Source organism: Thunnus maccoyii, chromosome 13 (assembly GCF_910596095.1).
Source record: "Thunnus maccoyii chromosome 13, fThuMac1.1, whole genome shotgun sequence".
Classification (NCBI taxonomy): domain Eukaryota; kingdom Metazoa; phylum Chordata; class Actinopteri; order Scombriformes; family Scombridae; genus Thunnus; species Thunnus maccoyii.
In genome coordinates, this window is record NC_056545.1 from 12,909,562 (window position 1) to 12,923,009 (window position 13,448).

At 38.4% G+C, this 13,448-nt stretch overlaps 1 protein-coding gene and 1 long non-coding RNA gene across 4 annotated transcripts in view; one reads left to right on the forward strand and one right to left on the reverse strand.

Annotated features, from left to right (window-relative positions):
* Positions 1-13,448, forward strand: part of gabra6b (gamma-aminobutyric acid type A receptor subunit alpha6b) — a 38,013-nt gene that overhangs the window by 23,651 nt on the left and 914 nt on the right. For all 3 annotated transcript variants that reach the window (XM_042430668.1, XM_042430669.1, XM_042430667.1), the window contains one exon: positions 4,591-4,847. In XM_042430668.1, the coding sequence (XP_042286602.1) occupies positions 4,591-4,847 (257 nt within the window). The remainder of the gene's footprint in view (positions 1-4,590; positions 4,848-13,448) is intronic.
* LOC121909868 overlaps positions 1-13,448 on the reverse strand; it is a 77,655-nt gene that overhangs the window by 5,334 nt on the left and 58,873 nt on the right. The window lies entirely within an intron of this gene.

Here is a 13,448-nt window from a genome sequence, read left to right on the forward strand (position 1 = left end):
GTGTGTGAGTAGGTGGTGCATTACGCGGTGCAGGAAATAAAAAATTTGTGGGAGGCGAAAAAGGAGAAGAGGGGAGATAGACAGAGAGGACCTTTATTTAGGGCCAAGCCAGAGGTGCCAACAGTCATAGGAGTGGTGATCACTGATTGGGTGAAGAGACATCCTGATTAAATCAGGACAGCTCTGATTTTCAAGAATTTGTCCCGGTGACCTGGTGCCCTAATAATTAGACTGAATGAGTGCTATGATTTTCAAGCTCAGGCAAGATTGTTGACAATGAGAGATGTCCTGTAGTGTACCCAAAGGTACCCTGCAGAGTTTTCTTACAAACAGGCTTATGTTTACATTCAGTGTTTCACACCAAGACATATTGTGTGTATCCTTGAGTCCTGACAAATCTGTTGATTGCATTTCCTCCCTCGTAAAATATTCATATTCACTCATAAAATAAAAATTGTTTTTTTCATTTTTTAAATATTTTTGACACATTGCAGTCTTCCACTCACTGCCTTTTGCAGGCACATTGCTATGTTTCTTGGCATGCTATCATTACCAACTGTAGATCAGTGGAATAGCATGAAACTGAGGCCCACTTTCCATGACAGACATTGGCTGATGCCAGTTTCACTTAATATCATATTGGACATCGCGGTCGTCTTTTTCTTTGTGATTTATGGTTTGCATGTACTGCATGTTTACATTAACGCCCTCTGCAGACAGCAGGAATGTGTATCACGTCAACAGCTTGCTCATTCATGTGTTTCCTTGTGCGTTTGCTAGACTAGCACGCAGTCACATACTGTAACATTTCCTACTCAAACTTTAGGGGAAAACATCAAAACATTGTTTTTTTTACCTGTTAACCAGCAGCGGGGTTGTATCTGCAAGCTATTTTTTGTGATCCTCTGTCTGTCCAGAATGATAAAATGTTTGCATCACATTTAAATCAAATATTTTGTATGTCCAGTGAAGCAAAGGAGCAGAGCAGAGAAGCTCAGTCTGTGGAAATGTTGGATTTATGTGTTAGTTTCACCTCCAGTAATCGTATTATCATTCCAAGAAAACATCTGTGATCTATTTTTTACATTTCTTCTAAGGTTGACATGAGGAACAATATGTGACAATATGTGTCACTAGCATGTTTGAAAGCTTTATTGCTTTTCATAGCAATAGCAATGGTCACATAGCATTCCATTGGCTACTTGGTTTGATCAAGTTTCAGTGCAAAATTATATAACTAAGAGATGGGAGAGTCTGATTTGAAGTCATAAATCAGAAGAAGTCTTTTGAGGTGTTGATTTCTTGTATATGTCAGTCCAGTAACAGTACTTTCCAGTAGATGTTGAGAATGTGTTGTGATATCTAGAGAACATTGTACGGTAAAAGCGAAAAATTACATTTTATTTGCAACTGATGAATAAGTAGTGTATGTTACCACTTATCAGCTTCATTGTTTTCTTGCAGCACATGTGATATCATATAACCTTAACTCTTAACTTTTTTTTAAATCATTTCTTTACTTTCTAAATCTAAACAATGTAAAAATGGCTTCATGGCTGATACTTACTGGCTTGTTGCACATACATTAACATAAAAAAGTAGCCTATATTTACATACACATATCCCTCTCCACCACCTCCTAATAATCATCCACAAGCGTATACACACCCACTCAACACCCACAGAGATGAACCTCGGTGCACTTATTCCCATGCAAGGCATATTGGTAGAGTGCATTTAGTGTAACCTAATTTCATACACACACCTACACATAAACACACTTACATGTAGATTCCACCCACCCCCACACATGCATTCCCACACCCAAACAACATCCCTACATCCATCAGTCAGTGCCCATCCTCCCTGTGTCAAAGTCGGTCTGTTGAAATCTAGTGCAGTGGATAAAGAGAAGAGGAGCTGATCCCTCTGGGATTTGACCAGAAAGAAGCCAAGCAAGCCTGTTGTCATTATCAAAAATAGCTTTTGTATCGGATCAGCTGCACATACGTACAGTACACATGCACGCACACACACACACATGCCACATAGACCATGCAGGGAACATGTATTCACTGCATATTCTTTTACCTCAAGAGAAACCATTATAGTGATAGGTAGCTGACATTTAAAGACACAGCCTGTTGTTGTTAGAGTTTTGGACACCAACCATTGACAACAGAAATTAAATAGACCTTCAAGAGCACATTCCTGTTGAGCATAAATCCTCAATTTCAAATTGTCAATGACCTTACAAATGAGTAGTGATTCAAGAGGATGAAACATACCATACATATTGTAATTCAGCAATGATTGGATTTAAAGATGTGATGACGAGCTGTTAGATCACCTAGAACCACTCCCTCCCCCTGCTGTTATGTTGCTATGGTGTTTTACAAATCTCGATCCAATGCTTTTTTATACCTTCCTCCATGCCATACACCTTTTTAAAGCACCCCATTACATTTTCACCCTCATCTCTTTCAAAGTGAATGCTGAAAAGAATGTTTTACTGTCAATTGCTGTCCCTTAACGAAATGTACTGTGTTAATGAAGCCTGGAGAGAATTTAAGGATTTCGTATTTTTTGATCATAACACAGCATTAGTCTTTCTCTTGCCTCTATCTCTCTCTGTCACACTCTGTACTTAGCAACTATCAGTACTTTACCACAGTGAAAGATGATCTTGTGTTTTGCAGATACCACAGTTTACAGTTTTATGGTTTACCAGTGAGGAAGAAAATTATTCTGTATTTTTTTAGACCGAAAGAGAGTCTGTTACTTTAATATACAGTCAATTCAAGTCAAGGGAATTTACTGTATATATAGCAAAATCATAAAATGTTCTCAGAGAGCTTTACAATCTGTACAACATATGGCACCCTCTATCCTTAGACTTTCATTTCTAATATGAAAAAAACCCTTTTTCTTCTGTTATATGTTTCCATGGTTATGCTCCTGACATCAGAGCTTTCCACAGAGCTGAAATGATTAGAATGGTTCAATTTAATCAAATCCACAGTGTTGAATGGTCATATGAACTGTACATTTCAAGATTGCTGCCATGGAATGACCGATGAGGTTGTTTTGGAGACAAAGGCAACATCAAATCAAACTTCTACAACATTGTGTAATTATTTACATTACACCATTCTGTACAATTCTTAATTGTAAATTTTGTCTTAGGTGAAAACTCTGCATTTGCCAGTATGTCAAGTTTTGTGAAACTAATAACTCAGACTAATCTATTTTGTTTTTTTGAGCTTGGCCACCATGCATTTTTGGAAGGGTTTCCCTCAGCAGAGGATTGTAATGGTTTAATAGTTTCTCAACCTGTAGAGGGGCATGTAATCCTGTAACATCACAAATCCAGCCTAAATCTCACAAGTTCAGTTTTGCTCCAAGATTGTAGTCTGGAAAAAACATCTACTGTGACAGCTGGAAGATTAATTGGTCAATGAACTAGTTTATTTACACTGTATAACAAAATCAGAATCTGATATAATTTAGGAAAACTACATTTGCAAATGTGGTACTGAACTAGCAAATGAATAGTAAATAATGATGTTCAGTATGAAATCTGGTTGAAAATAGTCGTACCTGTAATCACAGGCAAAATGCATTGTACATCCATATAAAGCATAACGTCTTCTCATGGGACATGTTAAATATTGTATTATTTTCTCCTTAAAGGCCCATAATGCATTAATTTCAATGACAGCAATATCATAATTCAGTGGAGCTACCGTTGTGTATACCGGGATTACCTTGAGCCATCAAGAAGAGGCTGTTTGTTCTATTTCTGTGGTACTTTGTGTAAAAGATTTTATACTGTTTTCTTTGGTTTAAAAAGGAAATTGCACTCTATTTCAGTCTCTCTCTCTCACCCTCTCTGACTCTACCTACAGGCAACACGGTGTTCTTTAACCTATTACCCAGATGTACTCTCCCTTTCTCTTTGTACACATACTGAATCTGATTTACAACTATTGGAGCAGGGAGCATGTGCTGAGATCACACTGGTTTACTGAAAGTTGATGAGGCATGGCGATAACCATGTGTCAATATACTGTGAGCCTCTTTTGTTTAATGTGTCTTGTTTGCTTCCCACAACTGCATCAATCTTCATTGAACGGGTTGATTGAAATCACATCAAATCAAAAACAAAACATCATTGATTTCCTTTGTTGTGCTTAATTACTGTGGTACTCATTGACATTCTAGACATCTTTTATTTTTTTCACAAATTCCCACATGTACTGATCAACTCACAGCTGCAGAAATAACATCAAGATGGATTTTTCTTGATTTCTTTACTTCATTTTGCTTTTTTCAATTCTATGTATATTGTGTTGATTTTATAAGATACCTCCTCTTTGCAACTATAACGTGTTGTCCTTTCACATGTAGATTCAGTTTGTACTGTTGCATTAACATTCTTAGCACATAAGATATGATTTTATGACTCTGTGGGTACAACAGCACAGCACCAGTTTTATTATTAATACCCTCATGTTAAATCATGTAATATTCTCTTTAATGTGAATTTCCTCTTACGGTTTCTATATTTCTCCTCTTTTCCCGTCCAAGGTGGATGCCAGTAGTGTGTTGAAGAAGAGGATGAACTCTGCCCCGCTGTTTGACCGCCCTGCCAAAACATTCCCCAACCCACCCGTCAATGCCCAAGCCTTCTTGCAGCAGGGTTCAGCTGTACCAGCCAACAATGTTCTGACTGGCACCAGCATCATTGACAAATACTCACGCATCCTCTTTCCTCTTTCGTTTGGCGCCTTTAACCTGGTCTACTGGATTGTCTATCTCACCAAGGACACCATGGAGATGTCCAGGTGAACAGATGGCATGGTTGTTACAAATAATTCCAGCAATTGTTTTTTTGCACTTGGAGCACAGGGTGGTGTTGCTGCTTAAAACAAATAGTGGGGGTGGGACTATTTTTATGCCACTACCTCTTTATGATTAATTTGATTAAACTGAGCACAACGTCAATCAGGCTACTTCAAAATATATGCACAAATCCTGTAATTGTGTGTATATTCAATTAGACATCCAGTGGATTGGTCAGTACTGTCCACTGAAAAAACAAACTCTTTTCTTAGTCAAAACAGGCAACCACATGTCCTACTTTTCACTTTTATGTTTACAGTAAGCGATTGAAACTGAGTGTTTTGGTGAAATTCGCAAAAGTTTTCAATGTTTGGTGACATGTAGTTCACTGTCACCTTACAAAGTTGGTGCTGATGTTGATGAGCTGTCTGAATTCATCAAAATTGTTGGAACCCGCCATTGGTCAACTATTTTATTAAAGATCCCTTCTAGACATGTTTTAAGATGTGTATAAAATACTCTGCTTTGAATAGCAATTAGTGTCTAATATGTTTTTTTACAAAAAAAGTTCAGTAATCTCATTCGAACCCCTAAAATGACATGTCCTCCTTCTCCCTCATTAAAAACTCAAGAATCTATGAATATGCAATATTTTTAATTTCAAAAGTTTAACTGTTGGACAAAAGATGTCTTCTACTTCAACTTTCCACATTACATTTATGTAAGTTGAATACTGGCCCGTGATTGGTTCCAAACTAGTTGTGATGTCACAAATTGTGCACATAGGCACACACCTTTAACTAAGATTTTCAGTGAGCACGCAGATGAATGTGAAAACAGTCCTCTAGTGTCAAACTCTGCACATACATCATATTTGCACAGTGGAGCTCAAACATTCAACAGAGGGAACAAGTAGAAAAACTAATTTTTGAGTGGAGTGGACTTTAACATGTCTAAAGGAAGATTCCTTGCAGTAGGTAAGCAATGTATATGTGAGTACTTTTAGGGCCACATTACATACAGTATAATAGATAGCACAGAGTCTGTAATGTATGTGTAAAATCCTGAGCACAATGATCACTTTTAAAGCTATATTTTAAATCACACCACCTGATTCAGGGCACATAACTGCCCCAGCACTCACAGATAATGTTGTATGGTAGATCAAATGTACATTTCACAGGCTGTACAGTGCAGTTGTCCTTGACTTTGTGTATTAGTTCTCTTTTTTGTGTGCATGTGAGTATATATGTGCGTCATGGGGTATGGGATGGTATGGGAATGTGCAATATGTATCTGTCTCTATTATATGTTTTTTTTTTTCTTTTCTTTACTTGCTCAAGAGCCCATATATTATTCAGCAACCACACAAAGCTCTTACCCTCTCAGCTCTAATTATTTACCATATGGCTTTTTCGAACATGCTAGCAGAGTTGAATCGTGGTCACAGGCTTGATACAGGAGGTGGGTTATAATTGTGATACAAGACCACCAGGCAACACTGGCAGGCTCTGTATTTGTCATTCAGTGTTTTTTCAGTGTGTCTAGCACTGTACAGTGCAAATGGGCTGCAGTAATCACACCCTGTAGGTGTCTTTGCTTTCCATATACAGTGAACTATGAATGATGGTAAGGAAACCCATATGCATTCAGTATGTGTGCAAGTAGATAGCGGCTCTGTGAGGCTGTATTAAGGCACAGCAGTGCTTTGGGCTGAACTCACCGTCAGCCTGCTAATGTGGTCACAATGAAAATGCTGGCGGGTAATATTTTTGCTTTAGCATGTTAGCAAGGTAATATTTACTAATCCGCACTAAACATAATGTATAGCTGAAGCTGACATTTTTGCTTTTTCTGTAGTAATGCCCTAGATTGTCAGCAGTATTGTAATCTCTGAAGGTGACTAATTTTGTCACTATTTCCACAGAAAAAAAAACAACTAACTAACAAACAAACAAAAAGCTTAATTTTTTATATTGGGCCTTCAAAGTGCTCTCTGAAAGAAGGCCTTGGGTGACTTGTGTCCATGAAATGAGAAAAAATAAAACTTTGTCGTAAAAAAAAATAATAATAATGACAATAGTCATAAAAACTTTGTCATAGAGCTAAACTAAATACATCATTGGAAAAGTCTCGACCTGAGGAGTAACATATATTAGTATGAAGATTCTACATGGCTCCTGCTTTGAAAAACTGACCTTTGAACCTTGACGTCAGAGCATGTTTGAAGGCTTATAATTTAGCAGCAAAAGTGGCAACAGACATGGCACCAACTGTTATAGAGAGCTGTTGACCTCATCTATCATGTGAGTATAGTCAACACATGGGGGCACTGTCAAATATGGGTAAATTGTGGTTAATTATTTTATACCCATTTAACAATTAGATATTTAAAATCTGATAACACAAATGTGTTTACCATCCCCTTAAATTCCTCAGTGTGCTCTCAATTCAGTATTTACAACATCCAATTCTAGGAAATGCACTAATATTTTTATAACTACAATTCCCCAGGGCCACGCCATGCAGCTTGATACAAATCAGCATCACAGTTGTAGTTTTTCCAGTTTTGGGTTGTAAATAGAGTCGTCAAAAGATAAGATACACTGCATGTAGATGATCCATTGTTAAGAAAAAGATGTTGGTTTATTTCAGATATTTCAGCCAAAACAAGAGTCAAATGCGTCAAGTCCGCCCATAACACAATGGCCTTCCGTGAGCCACGTCCTTCAACGTGGACCATTGACAAAATTAAAATGAAGAAATAAAAACAAGGATAAAATCTTGAGATTAAATTTTGAGTAATGTAGCAGGTATAGTTAAAAAACTGAATAACAAATGAGAAAAAAACAATACAGCTTCTGTGCTCCCAAGTCCCAACTGACAGAAAAAACCCCCCCCCAAAAAACATGGTGCAGGCACGAAACTTATTTCCGATTGAAATACATTACTTTGAAAGTCTTACTGAGTGTCACAAAGAAAAGGAAAATTTGTGTCCATGTGCACAAATCTATAGATTAAATTCCGTCACTATTTCACAAACTGCTGTGATACTGGTTTGGTCTGTCAGGAGATGAAATCACACTGCAGTGTTTTGATCACATCAGAGATGTATGTTGCCCTTATACATCACCTTTATGGAGCCTGTAAGGTTTGACACTTTGACAGAATGCTGAGGGTTATACTGGTTGAAGGCGAAAGCTGTTTATGATGCATGTCTGTGTGCAAGTTTGTGTCTGATGTGTCTTAACATATGATCTATATAAACGCATATGCCTGGTTGTGCATTTATGTGCACACTATCGATGCGCATCACTACTCCTGACTCCAAGGGTTTTTAACTGTGTGGGTTCAGCTCCTTTCATTCCCTGCCTTGCTCTTTCTCTAAAAAGGGAAAAGCCCTGAGGCCTGAGCTGAGACAAGTCAGATGACATGACAGTGTTGGCAGACATCGGGATAGACCAACCCTCTTAGTGACACTCTCTTAACTGTTTCTATTAATTGATTGGGACTGTAAGTGAGAAAGCAGATCCTGACAAACTGCTTGTAGGAGAGGAGGACCAGGGAAATAACATGTTTCTGTATGAATTTTTATGCCTGTGACTATGTGCAAAACACAGGGCTGTCTGTACATACAGAACATTCAAGTGTATTATTGAGCAAGTGCAGTGAGTAGGGGGAGTGATGAAAGGAAAGAGAAGGTGATAGAACACACATTGCCCCAGGGCTGATAGCTGAAAATCCCAGAGGTGTTAGAACCAGTAGATGTCCAGCCAGTGCAAAGAACATGTACAACCACAGGTTGTCACTTTGATCGATTGTGGTTACATCACCCTCACTGTAAATGTCAAGATGTCTAACATGAATGAAACCCATCACCTAATGCTGTGGCTGCAGATGGTGTGGTAGAATTTCCAGTTGAGTTCATTTGAACTCAGAAAATGGCTTTGTACCAACAAGCCTGAGAACATTTTAACTAAGTTTATGTCCTTTTTGGCATCTTTGTTTTAGCTCATCCTTCTCCTCAAAGTGTTTTTCAATGTGTCTTGTCACAGTAGCTCTTCATGGCATAATGTACACGGACTCGAGGTACAAATACGAGTAATAATATGAATATTAGACAACACTGATTATAAGATGACCTTCCCTTTTCCCAAAGCTGTTTTTGGAAAAATAACATTACTTTTTGAATATAATTCACATCGTAGTATAGTTACATACTCATACACTCTACTGCCAGGCTCTTATTTTCTCTGGCAGTTAGTTTGTCTTTTTGAGCTTCTTATCCTCTGTAACAGTGGTAATTGGCAGCTTGACATATTCCATATCTGCAGTAGAGACGTCGGAAGACGCTTTGGACTCGTTTTCACTTGTCATGAATTTATTTCCTCTGTGGCAGAAAAACACGTTACACGAGCCTTCAGAAACTCCTGCAAGTTAACACACTCGCTATGCAGACTTTAAGACACTTGCTAGCCTAGCAACATTAAGGCTACAAACAACCCACAATGCAACAATCTGTGTAGAAGTCAGAGTTGGAGTCAGAAGTACTTTATCCATTCAAAAAGAATATCTGATGTTGTGAACACATAATTGTCTAGCTGTTAGCGGAGAGTGTATGCAAATTAACCTATAGACCGACATGCATAACCAGTCAAAAACATTCTCGGCGGTTAACCGATAAACAGTTAACCATTGACATCCCTACTAGGGAGAGCCCAGTATTTTTATTTGTATCTATATTTGTAGAGGCAGCAAAATTATTTATATTTTTATTTGTATTCGAATGAAAGTTGAAATAGGTGCAAAATTCCAGTTTTAATTTTTATTTTCATTACTCTTTTAATTTTAGGATATTAAAGTATTAAAATAAGTGTTTATGAATAAACTCTTACAAAGGAGGTCCCCATACTGGGCCTCAAACTCGAGTATCCCAGATTATAGACGACTGTGCTGACTACTGAGCTAAAACTAACTGCACTGCCAACATGCAGACAGACCTCTACTTATTTACACACCCATAACGCAGAGACAGTTCAGTGTGTAACATGTAGAGAAGAACTTCAAAGGCGATTCTTGCTTTGCACTTTTCATTTATTGCCTATTTCTTACAACCTCACTTTGTGGACAGGAGATGGGGAAAAACAGGTTATGGAGAGCCCCTTGTAAGCACTTTGCTTGTGTCAGTAGCTCAGCTTTATCTCTAGCGAGCACCCCCAACTCTGGGAGTGATGTCCAAATAAGGAAATGTGTGTCATGTAACAGGTTGATGTGACTCCCCTAAGTGAGACCTGCTGATGGACGTTACAGGGGAGCAGAGGAGAGAGACTGAGATAGTGATGTAACTGACCTGTTTTTTTTTCTTCCCGAAAACGAATAATTTTTAAAATATTTGTGCGAAATAAATGCTCGTAAAAAACCCAATATTTGTGCTTTGCCAAATAACATATTGGTATGCAGGCCCACCCCTAATCTCTTACACTCCTCATGTTAGTCACTGCGTTCATAAACTTTGAAACATCACTGATAGTGACCTTCACATCTCATTGCTGTCATTTGTTATTGCTTACTATAAATTTCAGTTTCTTATTGTTGAGTTTGGCATGTGTCTCCCTCCTTTGTTGTGGTCCCAAAGTCGGTCACAACATATGCAGTCTTGATCAAATTGGATTTTTATGTGTCTCTTGAAAGAAGTCCCTCATTAACATCAGGAAACAGTATCTTGCCAACAGGCCTTCCACAAATAAAATGTCAACCTTTACAAATTAGATTACACTGAAACTAGCCAGCGTTCTTCCCGTCATATATGAAGTCACATATAGTCAGTGACATATAATTTACATTCTGATCAATGCAACCGCTGAATGATCTGTGTGATTGAGAGAGAAGTGATCTGTGTGGCTTAGGGAGTAGCACTAGCCTAAGATGATAAGCAAAACAGCTTCTAGTGCATTACCAAAACCTTCTGTGTTGGAGTAGGGCTTGCCCTGATTTGTGTATATAGCCTGGGAGAACCAAGATTTATTGAAATCCGATTTGAGATCTGGCCAACAAATTTGCATGTTGGAAATGAAAGTTAAGATTACAGTAACACACATGTGACTGAGCTGAATCGTGAGTCTGAAAAGAGCGATTGTAGACACCTGCTTTTGTGAAAATGAAAGCATTCCTTCTCAGTGATATGGACCACAGCTGAATCACAATCCTTGTACAATGCTTTACACTTCCACAGCTAAGGCTTTACATTTCATGGCTATTTTTATGCAGTGCCACCCACACTAGTGACCCCTTGATGCTGAGTTAGATCCACCTTAATTCAAATATCACATCCATTAAATGAAAGCGGGCATTCCTTTTCACTCCAGAGTGATAAATATACAGCTACAGTTAAATGAAAGCAGATAGCAGTGCATGCAACAGACCCCGTTCTCTCTTTGTAGCTTTGCTTTTATTATAGCAGGCACCAGAAGAATGGAGTGTTTGTGTGAGTGTGAGTGCAGGTGGATGTGTGTGTGTGTGTGTGTGTGTGTGTGTGTGTGTGTGTGTCTACTTCTGTGAGGATACAGGCGAACAAGTGTATAAATGTGCCATGGCAGCAGTGCCTACCGACTGGAGGCTATTTTAATGAATAGCACCATTCAGGGCTAGACATGAAGGAAACAAATTTGCTGAAAACACTTCCTTCCATGAAGGACCCCAGCTGGCTGACTGACTGGTTGCTGGCTGGAAGGCTGACTGGTGTATGTGTGTCAGAGTGGGTACAGCAGGCGATAAGCCTTGCTCCTCTTTATTGCCCATCAGAGTGCCAGGCTTGAAAAACAACTTCCCTATTGTTGCTCATAAATCAAAACCACTAAATGCTGTTTCCAACTCAATTCCTATTTTCGACTGCAGGCCGTAGCTATAACTTTGGTGTAATGATCATTCAATTACAGGCCACTCAGACAGGGAGCGAAGAAGACCGATATAAACAGCGATCCCCTATCTATCATATTTCTCTCCGTGGCCCCATGGGAATTGCTACATCCGCCTTTGTCACCTGCTTTGTGTGTGCTTGCATGAGCGCATCTGTCACACAGCTACCTGTGTTTAAATGGACGTCTGTGTGCACACTCAAGCAGAGAAATGTGAACATTTACAAATCCTTAGAAGATAAATTGTTTTCATACAAGAAAGTTGTTCCCTCTCTCTGTTTTCCTATTCAGATACTCTCTCTCTTTCTCTCTCTCTCTCTCTCCTACTATCCCTCACACTCAATTGATTTCTCTATTTCTCACTTTATTTCAGTGTCACTTTCTCCATCTCTCAAACACACTCAAACACACTCTCTCTCTCTCTCTCTGCTACCCCCTCCCTGTCTCTACACACACACACACACGCACACACATGCACACGCACGCCCCTTCCCCCCATCTCTCTCTCCCTGAGCTGCCTGTACTCTGCCTCCTCTTTGATAAGACAGGACAGCCCAACAGGCTAAGCAGAGTGGTGTCCCTCTGCCTCATCTACTCAGCATTAATCATCCAGTCATTTCAGAGCAAAAGAGGAATCTTGTCTCTGTTGGACTGTACCAATGTCTTGCCTATCAGTCTTCTTTACCGACTGTATAGATGCATATTGGCCATCTGGTTACTTGAGCAAATACAGTTAATGTAGCAGGGCAGCCTCATCTAAAGAGAAATAGTCCTGTCACCATAAGGTCACAAGTTCAGTCTCTGCAAGAGTCAATATGAGTCTGTCAGTAGCTGTATGACCTAAGTGTACCCTATAGTGCAAGACACTGAACGCTACTCTCCAGTCACACTGGATACAGTTCTTTTATAGATAAAGTTATTACTTGCAAGTGAGGCTTTTTCTTAGATAAATATATTTATAACTTTTTTTTATCAACAGTAATGGTTAGAAAGTGCAAATTATTTGTTTCTAACTGGCTGGCAGGGTTCATTCAAATCGTTATAATGTTCGAGTCAACTGTTTTTACAATCAGTGCATAATAATAAGTAAACTGCTGGTAATGATAACACCAATACTTATAATGTATACTGCTTTATCAGTTAACTCTCACTGAGGAAACAGTCCATGCATTTAACTCAAAAAAGAATATTTAAAATGTTAATGACTTCAATACAAACTTTCTTCCTTCCAAGTAGTATGTTATGTTCATGCATTTATAAGGACACCTTATCTTAAAACCAATATTAAGATTTGTTTTGCTGTTGTTAACTTTAAAAATGAAGTTGTTTTTGCTATTTCTTCTCACACTGCTAAAAAAAAAAAAGTAGTAAGAAGATTTAAAATGTTAATTTAAATTTTTAGTTGTTTTTGTCTGCACTCTTGTCAGTTTAGACTGAACCTCTTCCATTTTGTTGTGTTAGCACTGGCTGGATTTTGAGACTTTTGTTGGCATATAATTCTATGAATTTAAATAATGCTGTATTTGCACTAATAGCTTTTTTTGGAAGCAGTCACATTGACACGGACAAACACATATTTGTATCTAATTTGTAGTCGTGTTACATATCGCCATGCTATTACTCATCTGAAATGTTCACGCCCTCCTACGGTGAAAACATACAGTATACGTACTATGTGTAAAATGCTTA